The sequence below is a fragment of the Schistocerca piceifrons genome, chromosome 1 (genome assembly GCF_021461385.2).
Source record: "Schistocerca piceifrons isolate TAMUIC-IGC-003096 chromosome 1, iqSchPice1.1, whole genome shotgun sequence".
Classification (NCBI taxonomy): Eukaryota; Metazoa; Arthropoda; class Insecta; order Orthoptera; family Acrididae; genus Schistocerca; species Schistocerca piceifrons.
This window is the reverse complement of record NC_060138.1, coordinates 889,082,737-889,106,315: the sequence shown is the minus strand read 5'-3', so window position 1 is coordinate 889,106,315 and position 23,579 is coordinate 889,082,737. Positions and strand designations below refer to the sequence as shown.

Sequence of the window (23,579 nt, the reverse complement as noted above, 5' to 3'; positions counted from 1 at the left end):
GTATTGTGGACGGCGCCTGAGTCGTTTCGAATCAGGATGACCTCGATGCTTTTAGTGTCTCGCGAATTTGTGTCTTGTGGATTTCATTCCACAATGTAATGTTGCCTTCATGAAGGCGCAGTGGGTCGTTACACAGTGCAAGGTTTGTGTCTGTCTTAAATGCTTATGAGAATGTATGTGCTACGGCAACCGCATAGTAATAACGTGATAAAAATTGCCCGGTGAGGTGTTAAATTGTTGATAAATGATCGCAGAGTTCGAGGGGTAGTCATTAAGTTTCAATTAAATATGTGTAATTATGTTTGTGTTTGTTCTCATGTCGCTACAGCACTGTGCCGCAGGATTTTTATGTGTACCACTACTGCAGACAGGCCCTAGCAAACCACTCACACGATGAGATAGTTACAACTTTGAGTATCCATCTTTTGACCCCAACACATTAGCTTTCAGACAGATGCATTAACGTGAAAGCAGTGTGTGTGTGTGTGTGTGTGTGTGTGTGTGTGTGTGTGTGTGTGAGAGAGAGAGAGAGAGAGAGAGAGAGAGAGAGAGAGAGAGAGATAGAATGATATTTGCGGAAAGCACAGTTCTGGAGGAGAGAGTGTTGTGCTTAGAGGATAGAGTACCTAGGAACATATTACGTTTTACGGTCGGTATTTCAGTCTGGTGACTATTTTAGAATTACATGATGGAACGCGCATTGGAGAGTGACATAAGCAATTGCCGCTGTTTTCTACGCTTTATGTTGTTGTTAGACCTGAAATTGTCTTTTGTGCAGCATTTGTAAATATTCGGAATCCCATATATTTAAGTGCTATATAATACTTAAAAGCAATTTGGAATATGTTATTAATTCTTCAATTACAGAATTTTGCGGCAAGTAAAATTTTATATATTTTTAAAACAAGTTAAATAGCGTATGTACGGTGAAGCCATGTTTCGTTAATGGAGCACCATGTTGTACCTTGAAGCAGAAGAAGGTCTTTTACCATCGAAAATGTGATAGGTGCAAATTTACTCAGTTTCTTTTATGTCTTAACAATTTTTGTCTTGAAACTGCAAATTTCTGTTGGTTTCCGGTACTTTCAATGTCAAATAGTTTTTAAGTTAAAACGTAATTTTCATAATATTTCTGTTTAATATAATTTCACTTCATGATTATTGGTGTGTAGTAAAGTTCTTTGTAATAGACAGACTACTGAATACTGTAAAGATAAAGTTTTATCGAGTGCAAGGCTTTTAACTTTGAATAGAATATTAATTGTTCGTTGGTAGCCTAAAAATACTTTACCTTGTTATATGTTTTCACATTAGAAAAGACCTTAATTTTCTGGGACAGTTTCTGAAAATTCGGAGAAAGGGAGGAAGACTGCAGCAAATGAAAAGTCAATGCCTTCATTTAAACATCAATTCCTGGGCTGACTAGAGGCGAAAGTAAGAAGTGTGTTTCAAGGGACAACACCCTTCCCTACTACAAACTGTCCAGAGTTACTCGAGACCAGTGTATTGCCTCTTTAAGGAAGAAGTCTCATATTAGATATCGCAACAGAGTGACTCATTGCATCTTGTTAGTCCCCACGTTTCTAGAGGATTAATGGACAGCAGTTCTCAGGAGAAGATATGAAACAGGGTTCAGTTGCAGTCTTGATGTAGGTAACAGGTAGAATGGAACCGCCAATCTGAACCGAAGGCATGTGCCCTTTTTGATGCGTGTTGATCTTGGGGAACAGATGTTGATGCCGTGGCTTGTCTGTCTCAATGCTTTTGGATGGGACTGCTCTGTGAGATAATATAGAATGCGGCAAGAAGTCTATCGCCTAAATTGACAGTTGTTTTTAATAAATAATTTAATTCATAATGCTGCCATTTTTGCCCATCTCGCAGTTAAGAAAAAACCCACGATGTGCAAACTAGTGTAAATCAGCTCGCCAGTTTTCCTAGTTTGTCTTAAAACTGTGAAGACATATCATTCAGGAAGAGTGATGGAGATCATACATCGGATGGACTGTAGTAACATTAGTGCTAATCAGTTGTAAGAAAGTTTAAAATACTGGAAAAGTTGTGTGTCCAGAATTTTAGGCTTCTGAAATGATTAACCATAATAAAATTTAGATGTGGTCTTAAGTCAGTGATTCGTGTGAAATAACAGCTTCCCTACAGCTGGTGCATCTAATATTTCTGTGTATATGTTATTGCACTTTCTACTCAAGAATTAACATATAATTTGAACTTACACAGTTTACCAGGTAAATCACGCAATATATATGACTGAAACTGTACTGAGTGTGTACTTTGTAAACGTATAATGGCTTTTATGAAAACGAAATATTTTTATTCGTTACGAGTAAGGAACAGCGATTTAAAATAAAAGATTCATGAGAGGTGTCAGACTTTCTCTGTATTGTAACACCTCCCTTTATTTCAGCCCACAGTGATTGGCGATCTGCATATTCCTGACGTGCTGGTAAATATGACTGATGTAAAGGTCATAATGGCGCAATTAGGCCCTTGTGGAACGAACTGTGAAAACAACCTTAATAGTCATAGGGGTGGTAACAGATCTTTTCACAATGAACTGTAAATTATTTTAAAATACGCTATACTGTAATCAGCTATGATGAAATTCTGCTTAAAGTTCGTTAAATAAAGAGAAAAAGCAAAAGTAATATTTCAGAAAGCGCTCTTGGAGATTTTGAAAAGTGACTTTTTTTCAAATATCTACGAACTGAGGGGGCGGGGGGGGGGGGTCATGGGTCATCTCATACACGAAATATACTGGAAAATACCCACGCGAGAGTGAACGTGAGGTTTTGTTAACTTTTAAAAGTCTGCTTCGACAACATTCTGTAAATTGTAGTAGAATAAGTTTAAGCACTTGAAAAATACGAAATACGAGAGACTATAATGCACTGATTGTAGTGTATTAAATTCTTGCACTAAAAACGGTTGTCATTTCGTGTAAAATATTCCAACCTTGTCGACATTTCTAACCGGTCTGTAACAAAGGCACCTCAGGCTCTGCGGAAGGACGCTGCTGTGCGTATTATTTATTCATCCCAGTTAATTGGCACACTGCTTGACTCCAGCGACTCCGCTGAGCTATTGTTTTGCCTAGTGCTCTTGTCCTTGCAGTAAGTAGGGAGCTGTGAAGCAGGAATCTGATATATACTGGTCAATGAGAAAAGTATCAGAGATCTCATGTTAGAAAAAGAAGCTTGTCACACCTCGTGTCGATACTGTGCTTGTTTCAGATCTCGTAGACAGTAATAACATAATCGTGGAACAATTTAGCCTATCTGATATTCTCCGCGCGTGCAAGCCTGCATCCACAGGAGGTTCTGACTGCAAAATCGCGTCATTGGTGTCTTAATACGTTCTTAACTTCTTCATGACACTCAAAATACAAAATGTGCTGTATACGCTGAATTATTTGAGCCCATGGTCACCTCTTGTTCAGGTAACGACATTAATAAAAACGGTAAGAGTTCTGTCAGCTGCTGTGAAATCTACTGATACGCAACGTGTCAACGTTCCATCAGTTCACTGTCGCTGTTGTTACCCTGAAGGACCTAAGGGGCAGTCAAAGGAAAACCGGACACCCACCATAAAGGGCCATGGAAAATAATCAGCATACACTTTAAGACATTTACCCCACTGGGAGACAACACAGTAAATTCCTTTTTCATAGAACACGGTCTGACGCTGACGGGTCCACAACAGCACCATTTCTTGCACTTCCTAGTCCGAGTGAAACGGACGTCCGTGAAAGCCCTTCATCAGATCTTCAAAGATGCGCAAATCACGTAGCCTTCGTCCGATTGGCAAAATGCGGGCTAGCGTGATCTTGAAACAATATGCTTCCTCTGCTCGTCGATTTCCTCGAGCGTGGAACCCCAGTCTAGCGCAGAACTACGAAGACACTTAGCAAAAACTGTACATGCCGTTATGTCAAAGGCCCAGGGATGCTATCGGACCGAATTATTCCGATCCACGAAAACGCCAGCCCCCACAACGCCGATCGGACGAAGGCTACACTTCAGCGATTTGTTTGGGAAACACTGCAGCATCCTGCCTACAGCCCGGATCTTCGACCTTGCGATTTTCACAACTTTGGTGCCCTAAAGAAAGACATGCCTGGACGTAGGTTTCGGTCGGACGAGGACTTAACTTCTGAGGTCATCAGTCCCCTAGAACTTAGAACTACTTAAACCTAACCTAAGGACATCACACACATCCATGCCCGAGGCAGGATTCGAACCTGCGGCCGTACCGGTCACGCGGTTCCAAACTGTAGCGCCTAGAACCGCTCGGCCACTCCGGCGGGCTCTGCGAAACAGGAATTGATCGTCTCGTCTCATTGCGATTAATGTCTTGTCGCGGGTGGTGATTATCTTTGAATGGTCCCATTGTGGCGGGTGTTCGGTTTTCATTTGACTGCCCCTCGTAAATGGTGGAGAACTGATGTAAGTCGAAGCGCCCTTCCATGATTAATGGGCGGTAAGACAGGAAGGTATATCAAAGGTAAGTTCCATGTCGACGTCAAGGTTAGGTGGAACGCAACCGCCCACTGGACAAAAGCTGGGAATGGAAATCGGTCGTGGCCTGGTTTGAGGAACCATCCCAGCTTTCCCTTCAAGTACTTAATGGAAATTACGAAATAATTTAAAAATCAGGACCTTCTGAATACTGCGGTCTAAGTTTCGTTCTTGGTCGGGTACAATGAGAAACAAGTATTGCTGTTCTTCATCACTGTGATTCCCACAGATAGCCAGTGCTTAATTCACAACTACTATCTTCTCTTTTTATGAGACCTTTTTGGGCTTAATGCTGACTTTAAGCTACATCACCAGACTGGAGGAAAGAAACAGTAACACCCAAGAGACAGTACGCTAGTACCGTGTAACACCGGCACTGGCACTGTTAATGGCCTCATTTCGACGAAGATGTTGCACAAGTTTCTTCATGTAACCCATATTCAGTTGAACCGACTAATTGATCGTTAAATCTCATAGAATTACCAGACTGAGGGAATGATGACTGATAAGCTCCTCTTGCTGTTTCAATTAGTCGGAGAGACTTCTGCTGTGGGACAAAAATCGGGTGATATAGCGGCTCAGTCGAGGTGCTACTGGCTACTTGAGTGTTCGTCGAACATGGAACGAATGGGTACAGCCCAGTGAACTCAGCTCGTGTCGTAATGCAAGATTTGGAAGTCACCGACACTTTTGAAATGAACATCCTGGTTCATAATCACGCTAGTGTGAATGAATGGCCTCAAGTCATGGCCCGAAAAACACACCCCAAAACATTCCAGAACCATCTGAGGTCTGAACTCCTCCCTCCACATAATGCGTGTTCAACGCTTCGTTCGGTCGTCGGTGCACACGACGCATTATATTATTTGAAAAGAGGCAAAATAGCGACTGGTGAAGTCACATGGAGTCACAGTGCACGACTTTGGTCAACTGCTATGCAGTTTCAGCGTTGTTTGGCCTACTGAAGCTCTGCAGCTTGTGTGCCTATTTGATTTGTGGCCTTCTGAAACGTAACCGAGTCGTTATGTCCACAGCACACAGTTAAAATGCTCGCTCGGAAACTAGCTGCGATGGATACGAGCTTTCCGAGTATTGGACCAGATTTGCGATTGGATTCAAGACTTCCTTGCAGTCGTTCTGAACGGAAGAAAATCGACAGATATAAAGGTAATTTCGGCAGAACCCTAAGGAAGTGTGATAGAACCGTTACTGTTTACAATGTATATAAATGATCTAGTAGAAATCGACGGAAACTCTTTAATATTATTCGCAGATGACACGCTTGTGTGTAATGAAGCAACAACACCAGAAGATAGTATCAACTTGCAAAATGACCTACTGAGGAATGATGAAGGCCACGGGCTGTGACAGCTGACCCAGAATATAAATAAATGTAACATGTTGTGCATATATGGGAAAAGAAATGCACTACTGTGCAACTACACTAGTGATAACAAATTGCTGGAAACAGTAACCACCGTAAAGTATCTAGGAGGAGCTATCCAGAGCGACCTTAAGTGGACTGACCATATAGAATAAATAGTATTAAAAAAATGCCAGGTATATTCCCCAACGAGGAAGTGTCTTAAGAAAATGTAAGTCATCCACGAAAGAAGTGACTTACAAGGCGCTTGTTTGATTCGTGAGCATTGCTCTGGGACTGTTTCCAGATAGGACTGATAGAAGAGAGAGACGTTTCAAGAGAGGCATTGGGCAACACTGAGAGGTTTACTATTATAATTTAGAGAGTACTTTCTGGAAAGAGTCGGGCAGTTTATTACTTCCTCCTAAATAAATTTCGCAGAATGACCAGGATCAGAAAATTCGAGGAATTAGAACTAATACATACTCTTTGCGACAATCATTCTTACCAGACGCCATTTACAGAGAACGAGGGATCAGTTAGTGGTACCTGAAGTACCCTCCGCCACATACTGTCGAGTGGCTTGCAGATCATTGATATAGATGTAGCCGTAGACGGAGCTGCGTCACATGGCTGCGAGAGAAACTCTAGCTTTTGTAGACACGTTGGACTACCAGCGCTGATACAGCAGAAATTGGTAGGTTTATTCACGGTGTGATCACGGGCAAGTCGCAACAGGATAGGTCCTTTCAGCCATTGGGTCGCCTGTGGAAGTCGACCCTTCGTACTGCGATAATTTCATACAGCCGAGTGTTACATACCAAAGATTTTACTGCCATGACTCACGTCGGCGGTGGAGGGTAACATGACCGTATGGAAACATTTCTACACCATATACAGCGCAACATATCGACCAATGTCATCTTTTAGGGGGTAACTTATTTTGTCCAGTGATCTTATATATACTTCGCAGTCTTATTACTTACTCGTTGTACAGCTTTGTAGCTGCGTCAGTTGACTGCATGAAATACAGAGCTTGCGTCTAAATGTTGTAGCTCTGTATTTAAAGTGCTACGTGGTGGCGTCAGACCAGAGGCTGCTGGAATACGACAGAGACTACAGGGTCGGCTGTCGCACACCACGATTTCTTTCTTTCTTGTCCCTTTTGTTGTTTTAAACACGTGGGCCGCACCACGTACTCTACACTAGTGCACTCTCACCCGCGCGGACGCATCCGGCCAGAGCTTGAGCTTTTCCTTTGCACACTCACTTGTCAGCAGAGCTTTGCGGAGTGCTGGCGGCAGCCGCTTGCCTGTTTCTTGCTGTAGCCGCTGTGCACTGACGGCGCTGCTGTTGCAGCCGTGTTCCCGACGCTGGCGCTGCACGGGCATGACTCGGCGCGGATGACGGCACACGACGAGTACAGCGAGCGCCACCAGCGCAAACTCAGGGGCAGCCTGCGTGAGTCTGCACGCACTTACACCCACACACGCACCCACAGCACCACTCTCCTCCTGCACGTTACACTTTGCTTACATGCAGTTAGTTTCTTAGCTCTAACAAACAGCAGTCAATAAACCGTAGACTCAGAACACTTCGTGCCTCGTACCGCTTAACAGCCCAGGGCCACTTCTAAACCGGTGCACGTTCGCATGCACCATCGTCGAGTACACGTATATTAACGTCGTTTGATACGTGACAGTGGATATATGTTAGGTAGTGAGGTTCAACAGTTGAGATGGGCCTTGATGAGTAAACCACTTCGTGATCTGCTGAAGTGATTCAGCGAAATGATAGAAAAACTAATTGGGATGTCCTAAACTCGCTGCTCACGAACAGAAGTCCTTATTGTAACTCTTCTGCCGCCTCATTTGACTTCAATGAACATTATGGGTTTAATTCTCGAAGGCTGGGCTTGAGCTTCGTGGGACATAGCTTGAAAGCTAAAGTTGTTCCTTACGAGGAGAACACTAGTGCCATAACCTGATTTTCCAGAAACTTCACTGAGTAGAAGAGCGATCAAAATAACACATCACTCAGCTTATCTGTAAATATTCGATCTTTTTTGAGAAAACGACGGTCAAAGTTTTCGAAACCTTTTTGCCCTTTGGCTACTAAATAATCCAACCGAAACGGTGGCACAGTGGTTGGCGCCTCAGCTTCACATCTTTTGTTTCCCGTGTTCGAAAACCGACTGCTATTATTATTTTTGTTCTTCATTTACCCATCCACGTCCTTAGAAGATAACTACACGAATGTTTTCCAGTGTATACTGAAATAACGTTGTCCATATTCCTCTACTAATTGTACCTGCGGTGAAAAAAGAAAAAAAACACCCACAAAAAGTGAATGGAAAAATTACCTGAAATTGTTTTCGGTGATTTTTTGTAGTGTATCTTGATTCATAATCAATTGCAAGCACCGGTTTTTTTAAATAATGATCCGTTAAGCGTCGAGTGCCGCGAAATTGCTGCTAACGTTTGAAATCTTCAGCAATGTTATCGACGCTTGTTTTCGTTGTGATAGTCATACGAAGAATGACGCTGTGTCAAACCTGTCTTAGGGTGATGTTCCTGATATTCAGAATGCACTAAATCTTCCTTAAGAATAAGCATAAGAATAATAGATGAATGGCGCTTATAGTGAAACCCAATTGTAATTTGCAGTTAATACATTGAAGCGCCGAATGTCCATGCCACGTCGTGTTGTGGCACTTTTGCGTGTTCGCGGGGGCCCTACACGATATTAGGGAGACGTACCAGTTTCTTTGGTTCTTCAGTGTATAACGCCTTTGTATTCCCTAAGTTAATAAGATGATAATAAACATTCTTTTTGTGACCTTCTACTGACATGACTAGAGAAATGAAAAAAGAAAACAGGAAAAAACAATTATTGTGTTTCGAACATGGGACACAAAAGTGAGAAGCCGCGACGCTAACCACGATGCTACCAATTGAGATGAGCTGATCGCGAGCGAAAAGTAGTCTAAATTACGTCAACAATTTTGACGGTCGTTTCTTCAGAGACGGTCGAGTATCTAGGGATAAACCGAGACAAGTGTTCGCTTATTTTTGCTCCTCTTTCACTGAGCGAAATTTCTGGGAATCGGGTTATGCCACCTCCCATGTTCTCTTATTTAGCAAGCTCAGCAGTAGCCATTACTCTACTTGCAGAGCAGTACTGTCTTTGCCACCGCAAGTATGAACATTTATCGCAAGACGTCACATGTTTATTACGATCTGAATCATACGACAGAAACGAGTTACAAGCAGCGTGTGTGAGAGGAATAGACTAATGTAAGATCATGTATTGCTTTCGCTGTGACGATTATAATCTTCATTTTCACAGCAATGAAATAAAGTTTTTTCTTATGCCTCATGGAGAACCACAGCATGGAGGTATCGGGAAAATAGATAGATTGTGGAAGATAAGCAACACATTAAGCAGATAGAGAAGGAAATGAGGGTAAAGATGAATGAACCGTATTTTAGAAAATTTAGAAAAAGCTACATAATACGTGTAGTATGTGAGCAGTAATCGGTATCCACAGGGAAATCATGAAACGGCAAGAAGTAATGTCATGAAATCGTCTGGAACTAGGATAAAGTTCCTCTGAATCGAAGACCTCGACATTTATGCAAGATACATGTTCTAGAGCAAAAGGACAGTCATGCCTTTTACGGATATGTAGGCGGAGTAGCTCAATGAATAAACTAATATTGAAAATACGCAGATAATGGCAACCATTGTTCGGAATAAAGTAAGCTAAGAGAAGAGGACAAAATACAACTGTTGACATAAATTACAGAAAACTTTGGGTAGCTTACAATAAATGCAAATTAAGTCCGCTAAATCACATTTTCCAAGAAAATGGGAATTTCAAAAGGAAATTAAATTTGTGCTCATGAGCTGTCGGTGTCTACATAGTAAATGAGTATTATAAATGAAGTAATTTCAGTTAGATTACTGGGAACAGATGAAATATTGGGACATATAGCGGCCAGGCCCATTTCCTTCTTTCACGATTTGTATTGGTGAAAAATGTCAAACTGCACCGTGATTGCAGGTGCACGTTAACCGTTCTAGTACCACTGGAGCCAATATGACCCTATAACAACAATGAAATTATATATCCTCCTGGTTTTCAAAACCATTATTTTCAGAATATATTTCTTTCTCCATTCATTTCTATATTTACAACACATTAAAAATTATTCATGGTTTTAGCATGGGGTATCACTGGGCTCAATATGACCCGAATTTTGTTTATTTATTTCTTGAATGTGACATTTACAAACACAAAATGATGAATTTTACGTAGAACAGGTGTTATCCGAAACATCTCCTAGAATTAAAGTACTTTTTCCCGTCTATTTTTGTATGTGTTGTTAGGGTTTCTTGTCTCAGACGTTGTTGTAGCTTTCCTTGTACCACTGGGGTCATTGTGACCCCTACAGACATTCGCTAATTACATCTCCCTTGTTTTCAAAGCTATTATTATCTAAATATGACTTAAGCCCTCTGAGTCAGTTGTATAAAATGATGTTTTCTCAATTTTGTATTTACAACACATTAAAATTTATTCATGTTTTTGTGCTGAGTACCACTTGGGTCATTATGACCCTAGTCTAAATTTAGTATTTACTAAAATAGAACTATGACTGACTGTTACATCAAACAACTGTAATCTATGTTCTATGTTAGTTCCTTAAAATACAAACAATATATCCTGCGTAAATAACATCAAGCTATATGATCCTAGTGCTACTCAGTGAAACAAAAAAATCCTGCTAGTAGGAGGGTTAATCTATAGGTCCTCTATAAATGGCTGTGTAAGCCAATTGAAAGGACAGAAGAGAGGGGTATATGACCACTAAGTAAAGCAATGTGGCTTTCAAGTAAATTTTGGTGTCAGGGACAGTGATACCTTTATCTGACATTAGAATTAATAGTATTAGGGCAATGAGCAAGAAAACGTAAATAATTTGTATTGGGTTTGAACCCTGCTTCTCTTAAAAAGTAGTCCAATATCTTCACCACTAAGCGTCCTTGTAGAACATGAAGCAACAAACAGAACTGTTGTGTTGGTTCTTACATATGGACGTAAAATAGGGAAGGAATATGGCCAATAACTTAATAAAGAACTAAACTGCAACATCTGTTTGTGGGAGAAACAATAAATAATATTATGATCTACTTTAAAGGTATTTGTTCCACTTCACTTTCAGCATTAAAAGTACTTTATTAAAAAAATTTCGAATTTGAATGATCAGTCAATCCATTTCTCAATGAGATTCATAGCAATGGGAGGAACAGAGACAATATTATGCACAACAGGCTAAACAGTGACTGTAAGTTTGCACTAGCAATACTTCTGTTAACAGCCTACAGTATGGTTTGTAATACATTTTACTGCTGTAGCTCCTGAAAACCTCCACAACTAATACATTTTCGGAGGTATAGCTTGTTCCAAATACATATCTTCAGTTGTTACAGTTGTTTAACTTTCTGCAAGTGAGATCTTTCCCTTAACATGTTTGTTCTGTTTATATCTTTCCCTGTAAATCAGTCCTAAGCCACACCTTACTCAATGCATCTAGTCTCCATTATTTCAAACTAAAAGCTCCTCAACATCATGTTTCTAAAGCCACATGTCTATTGATTGTACCCCATTTGTTTAAACATTGCACTACACTCCAAATAAACACATTTTGATGCTAGACTTCTATAGTTCCATTAGGCCTCTTTATGGCAATTTTTGAATCTTAGACAAGTAGCTACTTCTGATAATTTTTATTGTCTTTTTATCTGTTTTTCAGTGTTAATACGTAATATATACACTTACAAAAGTCTTTACCTTTTTATACCTGTCATGAAGCATTATATTTATTAAAAAGCATAGTAAAATGGGAAAACCTCAGTGCAGTGAACAATAGAATTATGTAACTTAAAGAAATTTGGAAATCTAAAAAGATATAAAAAGAATAGCTGTTATAATATTCCAAGACAACTCTGGTCATATTAGAGAGATTAGAGATCCCTACATACACTCATCTAGAGTATAAATATGTTACTTTTTATTTTGTGTATTTGTTTGCTCTGGCAAGATTAGTGGTATCAGGCTTGTTACACATTTTACATTACAGTGATTATCACTCACGTTTTAGAAGTCCTTACATCTAACATGGAACCCAACACTTCGAAATAATTGATACACCTGATGGAAATAGTAGTAGCTGAAACAGAAAAAACAGTTAACACTACATGATGAAAAGCAGAACAAAAATTACAGGCAGGTAGGTTTAAACTGGGGGTACTGACAGCAGTGGTCATGATGAAGGAGTGGGAGAGGTTGAGACAGAGGAAAATGTAATACATCACAAGAAATCAACACAGGATGACAGAAACTGTCATGACTAACTCAGAAACTAAACAGATAAAGAATCATAACTGGGAGCAGAAAGAGGTTTTTATGTTATTGTTTGATAGGGATAAATGACCAAACATAGTAATTTTACATTAAACATTTGATATTGACAAAGGAAATGCTGAAAGAATAATGTCTCTTCATAATGTCTTCATCAGCATTTAGGTTTCTGTTTCCAATGACCTCATTCTAACCATGGAAAAAAATTCATGTCATATAATCATAAACATATATTTCTTAACTTAAATTCTGTAAAACTAATGCCATTTATAGTCACTACTCTATAGATACCCTAAGATATAATCAGATGCTCAAGTTACATCTGTGGTCTGGGTTTGAACCACTGTTTATTACTTGTTACTGTCAAGTCAAATTCCCTCCAAAGTAATTTCCACTTAGTTTCTACCCATTATTATTCTTTTAGTTTTTCTAGATAGTATTTAATGTAATATAGTTACTGGTACTTCCAAATTAAGTTTTTCAGATACACTTCTTTAACTTTTAATCACAACTATTGTACATGCTGTATATATTTAGAATACCAAAATAGATTTTAGATCACTAGAAATAAATTTTACAAAATTTCCAAATGTATTGTTGACTAGTAGTTTGAACACCATTTTATTCACTTCTTTTATATTATCACTTATGAGTGTAAAGTATTGTATTATTAGTTAATATACCACTTGTTTTCAATTTTCAATATTTTAATGTTAATAACTTCATCACACAAAAAAATTGATGTTAGAAAACTTACAACACACTCTATTTTAGCTAACACACATTCAGAATTTTATGTCACTTTATTGCAAAGAAGTTCTATAGAAGAAATAAGTGCTGACCTCAAATCCAAGAATGTATTTTTATTTTATGACAAGCATTTCACTTCAGATCAATAACTGATTTTACAGTTACCAACCATTGCTACTAAAATTTGAATTGAGAATCCAATTACATATGCAGTTTATAGGTCTACACTCTTATTTAATATTGGGTTATGTGCGTAATATGATAAATTAAACAACACTACTAAGAAATGTCTCTCACAAGACAGGCAATATATAAGCAGATTTATTAAGAGAAATCAACTGAAAGCAGTAAGACTATGAAGAAGAAAAGACAGAAACTTTTATCTGGCAGACACCACTTTTTATAAGTTATGAGGACAAGCAGCACTGTAACAAGCAACAAAAATAAAATTATACATGCCTTCCAAGATTTCTTCATTTGTTTACTCAGTTTAAAAAGTTGATCAGAGGCACAGATAGAAATGAAAATTGTAATAGCCCACAGTTAATAACAAGTGAAGTGAAAAAGCCTGGTAAATGAAGGTATTTAAACAGAAACTGTTAAAGTCAAAGGCAAACCAATACAAATTGAACTTGGAAAATGTTTACAAAAGATCTGCAGTACAGGAAATTCCCCAAAACATGAACAATGCTGCACTTATTGTATTTGACAGTAATGGGACTGAGAAGACATAATAAACTAAGGAGCTATCATCTTCATATATCTATAAAATAGTCATTAAAATATTGATGAATTGCACAAGAATAAGTTGAATTTTCATCTGCCAAAAGAAGAAATCTGATTTTAGAATTAGATGGAACATTTGCAAATTGTGAATGAAATCATGGGAAGGACCGGTGAGTTTTATTAATTCTATTCCTAAGAATTGTCGATGTTATAAAAGGGTTTGATTCAGTGTCACAAAATTTGTAACAACAGCCTCTGAAAAACAAAATGTTCATTCCGCCAATATTAGAATATTGAAGATTATGTACAGCAATACTGAAGCTTCCATTAAGCTTCACAAAGATATTGAGAAAATGAAAACTGATAAAGAAGCAAGCAAAAAGATTTCATAGTACAAGATTTTTTCATCAGTTCTAGAAGAAGCTTCCGATCCTATAAACTAAAAAGCTGAGGAAGCAATACATTTTAATAGGACATATCCATATCATATTCATTTTACAAATGACTTTATACTGTAGTCTGTAGTACAATAGATTTCAGAAATGTACAAGAACTTTTCATGGAGCAAGTTTTAAAATTAACCTGAAAATCATGTATATGACTGATGTGATTTATTATTTACATATCGAAAGAAAATTATAAATTTAACAATGAAGCCATAGAACTGAGTGAGTAGTAGTTTAATTTAGGGGTGTTGCATAAGGCAACTTGATGAATGTCTTTCAATAAGCTAAAGAGAGTTCCCAAAACTAATCTTTAGATGTCACTGAAAATGAAAGTTTACAGTCAGTGATTATAAGCGGTTCTGACTTAAGGCACTGAGATAAAAAATGTATCAGAGAACCAACTGAAGTTGAAGAGATAAACATGACTATAATGAAGAAGAAGTGGAGGAGAGCGCGAGTGTAGCAAGGCTAAGCGATGGTAGAATGACAAAGCGAATTGTTTATTGTATTCCAAGGGATAAGGAACGACCAAGATAACGACCAAGTTTATTGCTTACTTGTTATCCGTTTCTAATCCAAATTCAGTACTTACTTCAGCTATATTGCCTAAAATGCATGAAGATATTCTGAGCTTTTAATGAGAAGACTATCAGCTTTGTTTATGTTACTTTTTTTCTGTGTATTCTTTGCATAATTCAACTGTGTTAAGTACATTTAGTAACCTTATTTCAGAGTGAAACTTAAAAATGGTTAAAGATAACATTCATCTCCACCTGACATTTCTTATGTCTTCATACTGAAACTGACGGTACTTACCAGATGGATTTTGACAGTTGTGTTACTGTCAATTATACAGATGTCGTCACTATTTATTTGATCTATAGTAATATAATCTTCTTCTCATGGTCATCTCAAACCTGACAGTCCCATCAGGAATACAGAAATACAAGTCACTTAGGAATGAAATAAAGAAGAAACACGGGGAAACTAAGGCAATACAGCCACATGAAAAATGCGAAGAAATCGAAAAGTAAATGATTGTTGGAAGGACTGTTTCAGGATATAGAAAAGTAAACACAACCTTCGATGAAATTAAAAATAAGGGAGGTAACATTAAGAACGGAATGGGAATTATGCTGTTAAATGCACGGGAGAGAGTGGATAGGTTGAAAGAGTTCACTGAAGGTCTTTGTGATGGAGACGACTTGACTGAGGACGTGATAGAAGAAGAAACGGGTTTCGACGGGGAAGAGATGAAGTATCCAATATTAGAATCAGAATTTTTGAGAGCTTTGGACGACTTAGGCAGAGGGGATGGATAACTTTCGATCGGAATTGCTAAAGTCATTGTGGAAAGTGGCAAAAAGAAAATCTAATGTACACATTGGTGTGTAGAATGTATTACATTGGTGATATACCATCAGACTTTCGGAAAAAGATAATCCACCACAATTCCAAACACTGCAAGAGCCGACAAGGCCGAGAATTATCGCACTATCAGCTTAACGTCTCATGTATCCAAATTGCTGACAAGAATGATATACCGAAGAATGAAAAAGGAAATTGAGGGTCTATGAGATGACGTTCGGTTATGGTTTAGCAAAGGTAAAGGCACCAGAGAGGCAGTCTGATTTTGCGTTTGATAATGGAAGCAAGATTGAAGAAAAATCAAGGCACATTCAAAGGATTTTCCGACCTGGAAAAAGCTTTCGACAGTGTAAAATGGTGCAAGATGCTGGAAATCCTGTGAAAAATAGTGGTAAGCTATAGGAAAAGACGGGTGATGTACAGTACGAACAAGAACCAAGAGGAGAATAATAAGAGTGGAAGACAAAGAACGAAGTGCGCTGATTAAAAAGAGCGTAAGAGAAACATTTAGTTTATCGACCCTGCTGTTCAATCTATACATAGAAGAAGCATGACGTAAATAACAGAAATGTTCAAAAGTAGGATGAAAATTCAAGGTGAAAGGATATGAATGACAAGATTCGCTGATGACATTGCTGTCATCTGTGAAGGTGAAGAAGAATTATAGGACCTCTTAATGGAATGGTCTAACAAAAAATAGAATATCGATTGAGAGTAAATCGAAGAAAGAAGGGGAACAGCGAGAAAATTAACGTCATAATTAGAGATCACGAAGTAGTTGAATCTAAGGAATTCTGCTACCTAGGCAACAAAAAACCCATGATGGACGTAGCAAGGAGACCACAAAAACCAGACCAGCACTGGCGGAAAGGGCATTACTGGCCAATGTATGTCTACTAGTATCAAACATTGGCCGTAATCTGGGGAAAAATTTCTGAGAATATACGTTTGGAGCGCAGCATTGTACGGTAGTGAATCGTAGACTGTGGGGAAAACCGGAACAGAAGGTAATCGAAGAACCTGAGATGTTGAAAATTAGATGAACTGATAAGGAAAGGAATGAGGAACTTTCCTGCTGAATCGACGCAGAAACTACCGTATGGAAAACACTGACAAAAGGAAAGGAGAGAATGATAGGACATCTATTAAGACAGCAGGAATGTCTTCTATCGTACCACAGTGAGTTGTAGAGGTTGAAAACGATAGAGGAAGACAGAGATTGGAATACATGCAGCAAATAGTTTAGGACGTATGTTGCAAATGAAAAGGTTGACACAGAGGAGGAGTTAGTGTAGGGCAGACCAATGACTGATGACTTAAAAGAAAGGAGGGTGGGGGGGGGGGTGGTGGAATGTAACGCTTGAGTCCGATCATTGATGCAGTTATAGTTGTTTACTATCTGTTTAAGCAATTTGCGTTCAAAATTTTGTTGTAGAAATCAATACATTAATCATCAAATTCTGACAGTGTTTTTCTTATTGTTTCTCCTCCATCGAGGGACAATGTCGTAGGCAACAATTTCATAGAAATGATATTTAGCTTCATCACCTTGTTGTTTCTGTAAATTCTTGAAGCTGGTTCCTTTGGCTGAGTGAAATGTTCTGTCATTTTCTTGGAAATTAGCTGAGCCCTATAATTGGTATGGTCATTTATAAGTTGATTACTGCTGAAAATATCTGTATTCTTGCCATACCTCGTTATCCGCTTGTAAGGAGACATTAAAAATACATTTGTCACTTGTACATCTGTTTTGTAAAAGTCTCCAATTAGTAAATGTAACTTCTAGCGGTATTCGAAAGTTGTTCGCTGACTGCAAATTCTTTGACATCAGCTGTATTAGGTGTAGACGTACCATCTAAAATTTCTGCCGAGTTCCCCGTTTATCGGGAGCAGACAACTTAACTACTTCCGCTATACTTGAACGCCCCCCGGACTGACCGGAACCTCCATATGTCACATTGTCTACATCCTTCTATCATAGTCCTCTACATTCACCACCTAATGCTGTTCAACATTACTAATTGATTCCTGCACAGGGAGAATGACACTACGAGGAACCGAGACCACTGTTGGTATAGTCGAGTACCCGTCTAGGCTTGTAATGCTTTACTTGCAGCTCTCAAAGAACAGATGTTATTTACCATCCGCAGCTGTCCGAAATAATTCGAAATTTATTTACTGCCTGACAGTTCTTTACCATCAGTTGCGTTAGGTATAGGGATAGCCAAAGTGGTTAAGGCGACACTTCGCAGTAAGCGGGAAAGCTGGTTCGAGTCCTGGCCCGGCACAAATTTTAATACGTCGCTAATAGGTGGTACCTCTATACGTAATACAACTAATGTCAAGGAATTCGCCGTTAAAGAATAAATTTGGAATTATTTCGCACAGCTAAGGATCGTGAATGATCCGTTCTTTTAGACTTGCAAGTAACATTCTAGCTGTATATTTGGCACGTGATAGTTATCATGGTTACTTTAAAAGCGTTTTGTTTCTTTGCATTTATTATTCGTTCACATTACATTTACGCTTTTTTCTGCTGTCATCGCCCGCTATGTTATTCATTCTCTACTACATCGTTAATTTTAGAAAAGAGAAACTGCTTATTGACTCAGTCATGTTTTTCTGTTGCTGTTCAGTTATCGTCTTCTACTGTTGCGTTTTACTTGCTTTCAAGAATGTATCTCCCACGTTGCAACGGAATGTGCGTTATAATAAAACATTGCAACAGATTTAAAGTTTATGGCGCACTGGAATTCGAACCCGAACCCTCTATGTTTTTGGAATGGACTCTAACCGGCTCCACTATCTGGTAATTTTAAGAAAATCCATTACTTCGGTATCAGAGTATACCATTCCTTTTCATATTTCGTTTTATTGTTTAGCAGTAAGTGTTCTTCAGAAATACTGCTGCTTCATTATCCTCATATCTTGCAGGTTCATTAACATAATTTATTTACGTCAATGTGACGGCATTCATCTACATTGCTTACGACACTGAAACGATGAAATACCATGTTCGTGGCAGTAACTATTGATAGTTGTCTACAGCGTCTTATCGCTCATGAAATAACTGATGAGTGTAAGTTATATATGTGTGTTGGTATTTTCTACATCTATATCCATACTATGCAAACCACTGTAAAGAACAAGATAGAAGGTACTTATCATACTATCACGTATTACGGTTTCTTCCTGTTCTATTCATGTATCTAGCGTGGCAAGAATAACTGTTCAGATGCATCTCTGCTTGCTGTAATTAATCCAAGCTTGTATTAGCGATAAAGGGAGTCGTAGATTGTTTCTTCATTCTCACTTCACTGGAAATTTGTAACTAGACACTCGCGGGATGGCGTCTATATTCAATTATCTGCTACTACTGGTATTTCAATGATGCTCTCACGTGCGCCACACAAGTGAGTAACAATTCGTGCAGCTTTTTTCTGTGTTAGACTTCGCTGGCATGGGTCCTCTACACTTCAGCACTTTTGTAGTTTGAGCTGCTCGACTGTTTTTTAAGTGACTCCATTTTCCGAATATTGTGTCCAGTCTGCCACCTGCTTTACCAACATTTGAGCCTCTATGACCACTTCAATTCACATCATTAGAAATTGTCACATCCAGCTGACTGATTCCAGTTGTCAGTCTTTATTATTGCAATTATACGAAGCCACAGATTTTGCGTGATGTGAAGCGCATAATCTTTCATTAATGAAAATTTAAATTGGCAATGTTTGCATCAATTGGAATTCGTAACAAGACTGCCAGAATATATGTTCACCCTTTTTCGCCTAGAACTTTTTTTTAGAGATAACTGCGCCATCTGCAGAAAGTCTGAGGTTACTATTAATTATCTCTAACAATATGAACAGCAAAAGTCCCACACATTTCCCTGGGGCACTCCTCAAGTTGCTTTTCCGTTTCTCAGTAACTTTCCATCAAAGATACGGTGTTAAGACCTCCCTACAAAGAAATATTCATTAGAGTAACATATGTTTGAGAAACATTAGTCTGGAAATATTTAGTGTTTCACTTATTGCAAATCAATGTGATACTAGGCCAAAAACAACGCTACCAAACGCAGGAATATTTCTGAAATTAGTGTGGAGATGGAACTTTCAGATACAAACGGAAATCAAACGAAAGTGCAACACTGGTTACGTTTTAAGTGACGAAATGATTTCTTATCGTAAAATGAATACACCTTTTTAATAATCGAAAAGACAGATTTAATATTTCCTTAGCTTCTACGTCTAATTAACTACCTTTCAGGTGTGGTCTTGATCTGTGTTGTTTCAGTAGAGCACAAGTAATTGTATGTGGTTTCTGTCATATAATGTGCGTATGCTGTTTTTTGTCATTGTTTGAGAGTTAGTATAAAATTTTTCATAGTCCTTTTTACTTATTTGGTAACTGCAGTTTGAATTACAGGATGTAAATTTTTGCTTCGTTTTTTATTTATGATAACATCTCGCATATTTCTTGAAGTAAATTACAGAGCGTGTCAGTCGATTCGTCAGTTTCAGCTACCAGCACCTAATGTTTCGCTCACGACTTTCACATTTTGTATATTTCTTCATATTTGTTAGTGTGCTTTTGGATATATACTGATACAAAGATCGAAAGTTAGCAGGTGACGGACTATATCATACGTTGTATAACTTTTGTCTGTGTAAGTCTGTTCGAAAAATGGTTATAATAAACAATTATAGCGGCTCTGAGCTCTACGTTATGAGAAAATGGATACACAGTCGTTAGATTTGCTGAGGATCTATCCGAGTAATGTAACAAAGAGAACTTTATTTACTGTGTTGACGAAGAAGTGGAAACCACAATGTTAATTAATTACGGAAAAGACATTCTTCTGTATGCGAAAATGAGACGTAGAATCAGTTAATGACCCAGCACCGTCGGTGAATCCTGATGAAAATCAGAGGTATCTGGAAAACTCATTTGTAGAAATTTTTTTTCCGCATCACTGGATACCAGCGCAAATACAAAAGAGGCACTTAAATCTGATGAACATGGTAGACATGGATGCGAAGGAAAAAAAAAAGTGAGTTCATAAGAGTGCAGTTTACGGGTAGCGACTAAGACAAGAGAAAGATTATTAAATGTGGTTTCAAGAACTCCTTATTCAAAAGCTCCATGAGGAGAACATATGCTTGTTTCATATCGAGAGTTAGGAAGTTACTGCTGAGCTACCTGATACCTGGCATAGATGTTGGAACCTTGTTCTGCAGTAATGGCATAAAGGCATACAAAGGTACTGAAAAGACTGGGAACATAAACAATCAATGACGGCAAATGGAGAAATTCGATCTAATGTTCAGAATATGCATCCTGCTAGGATCGTAACATGAATTGAGAAATTATGACTCGAATTCACAATGCCAAGCAACGGCTTTGAAGGCAGCTGGTTGTACAGCAGTAGAAGTGATTACGAAGGAAACAGTGCTGGATAAGAATGAACCTTGGCAACTTGGCAGACAAAGAACCACAAGAATCCTAGACGTAACAGTCGTTCAGTAATGAAATGCGAAGAGCGAAATGTGTAGTGGCAAAGAAAATAATATGATGGAATTACGAAGAGGTGTGGTTGAAGGGAGATTAAGTACTGTTTTTGAGAAGGAGAAAGGAAATCACTAATTTTAAGTTCTGAGGTTAGTTGCCTGTGCTCAGAGCAGATTTACGAAACGAATACCAATATTATGGATCAGGGTAGACATTGCAGTAAATAATTAATTTGGAATGAATATGTAATTCATTTGCATGACCCATATTCTAAAGGGAATTAAAATGTTAATCCATAGACGACACCAAAACAATTTCATAACACATCATAGAATGAAGGTTTTCACGACGGGATGCCATAGATGCTGGTAAATCTTCCGGGATGTGTGGCCGTGGTCCAGGAAACTCTTCTGCTCCTGACGTTTCGTCCAGGACTGCGCTGGACATCCTCAGAGGCACTTCTCCGCTGAGTCTTGCCGACTGACCAGTCGGTCATCCGAGAGCGACGTAAATACTGTAGGAAAGGGGGCGTGGTCAATGTAACACGTGATGAGCAGAGCTAATCCTTGTCAGAAACATCTACATCTACGTGATTACTCTGATATTCACAATAAAGTGCCTGGCAGAGGGTTCAATGAACCACCTTCAAGCAGTCTCTCTACCTTTCCACTCTCGAACAGTACGCGGGAAAAACGAGGACTTAAATTTTTCTGTACGAGCCCTGATTTCTCTTATTTTATCGTGATCATCATTCCTCTCTGTGTAGGTGGGTGCCAACAGAATGTTTTCGCAATCGAAGGAGAAAACAGATAATTGAAATTTCATGAGAAGATCCCGTCGCAACGAAAAATGCCTTTGTTTCAATGATTGCCACTCCAATTCACGTATCATGTCTGTGACACTATCTTCCCTACTTCGCGATAATACAAAACGAGCTGCCCTTCTTTGTACTTTTTCGATGTCATCCGTCAGTCCCACCTGATGCGGATCCCACACCGCACACCAATACTCCAGAATGGGGCGGACAAGCGTAGTGTAAGCAGTCTCTTTAGTAGACCTGTTGCACCTTCTAAGTGTTCTGCCAATGAATCGCAGTCTTTGGTTTGCGCTACACACAATATTATCTATGCGATCGTTCCAATTTAGGTTATTTGTAATTGTAATCCCTAAGTATTTAGCTGAATGTACAGGATTCAGATTTGTGTGGTTTATCGCGTAATCGAAATTTAGCTGATTTCTTTTAGTACTCATGTGAATAACTTCACACTTCTCTTTATTCAGGGTCAATTGCCACTTTTCACACCATACAGATATCTTGACTAAATCATTTTGCAAGTCGTATTGATCATCTGATGACTCTACAAGACGGTTAATGACAGCATCATCTGCAAACGTCTAAGACGGCTACTCAGATTGTCTCCTATGTCGTTAATATAGATCAGGAACAATACAGGGTTCAAAATGGTTCAAATGGCTCTGAGCACTATGCGACTTAACTTCTGAGGTCATCAGTCGCCTAGAACTTAGAACTAATTAAACAAAACCAACCTAAGGACATCACACACATCCATGCCCGAGGCAGGATTCGAACCTGGGACCGTAGCGGTCGCTCACAATAGAGGGCCTATAACACTTCCTTGGGGAACGCCGGATATTACTTCCGTTTTACTCGATGACTTTCCATCTATTACTGCGAACTGTGACCTTTCTGCCAGGAAATCACGAATCCAATCGCACAACTGAGTCGATACTCCGTAGGCACGCAGTTTGGTTAGAAGACGCTTGTGAGGAACGGTGTCGAAAGCCTTCTGGGAATCTAAAAATATGGAATCAATTTGACATCCCCTGTCGATAGCACTTATTACTTCATGAGTATAAAGAGCTAGTTGTGTTTCACAAGAACGAAATTTTGTGAAGCCGTGCTGACTATGTGTCAATAAATCGTATTCTCTGAGGTACTTCATAATGTTCGAATACCCTACTGCAAATCGACGTTAGTGATGTAGGCCTGTAATTCAGCGGATTATTCCTACTTCCCTTTTTGGGTATTGGTGTGACTTGAGCAATTTTCCAGTTTTTAGGTACGGATCTTTCTGTAAGCGAGTGGTTGTATATAATTGTCAAATATGGAGCTATTTTATCAGTATACTATGAGAGGAACCTGACTGGTATACAATCTGGACCGGAGGCCTTGCCTTCATTAAGTGATTTAAGCTGCTTTGTTACACCGAGGATATCTGCTTCTATGTTTCTTATCTTGGCAGTTGTTCTTGATTGGAATTCAGGAATATTTACTTCGTCTTCTTTGGTGAAGGAGTTTCGGAAAATCGAGTTTAATAACTCTGCTTTAGTGGCACTGTCACCAGCGACTTCACCGTTGTTATCGCGCAGTGAGGGTACTAAATGCGTCTTGCCACTGGTGTGCTTTATGTATGACCAGAATCTCTTTGGGT

The 23,579-nt window shown here is 38.8% G+C and overlaps 1 protein-coding gene across 2 annotated transcripts in view; it reads left to right on the top strand.

Moving 5' to 3' along the window:
* LOC124793104 (protein no-on-transient A-like) overlaps positions 1-23,579 on the top strand; it is a 240,817-nt gene that overhangs the window by 157,392 nt on the left and 59,846 nt on the right. The window contains exon 2 of one of the 2 annotated variants that reach the window (XM_047257994.1): positions 7,258-7,359. The exons of the other annotated variant lie outside the window; for it this stretch is intronic. Within the exon in view, the coding sequence (XP_047113950.1) occupies positions 7,258-7,359 (102 nt within the window). The remainder of the gene's footprint in view (positions 1-7,257; positions 7,360-23,579) is intronic. 2 annotated transcript variants of the gene reach the window in all.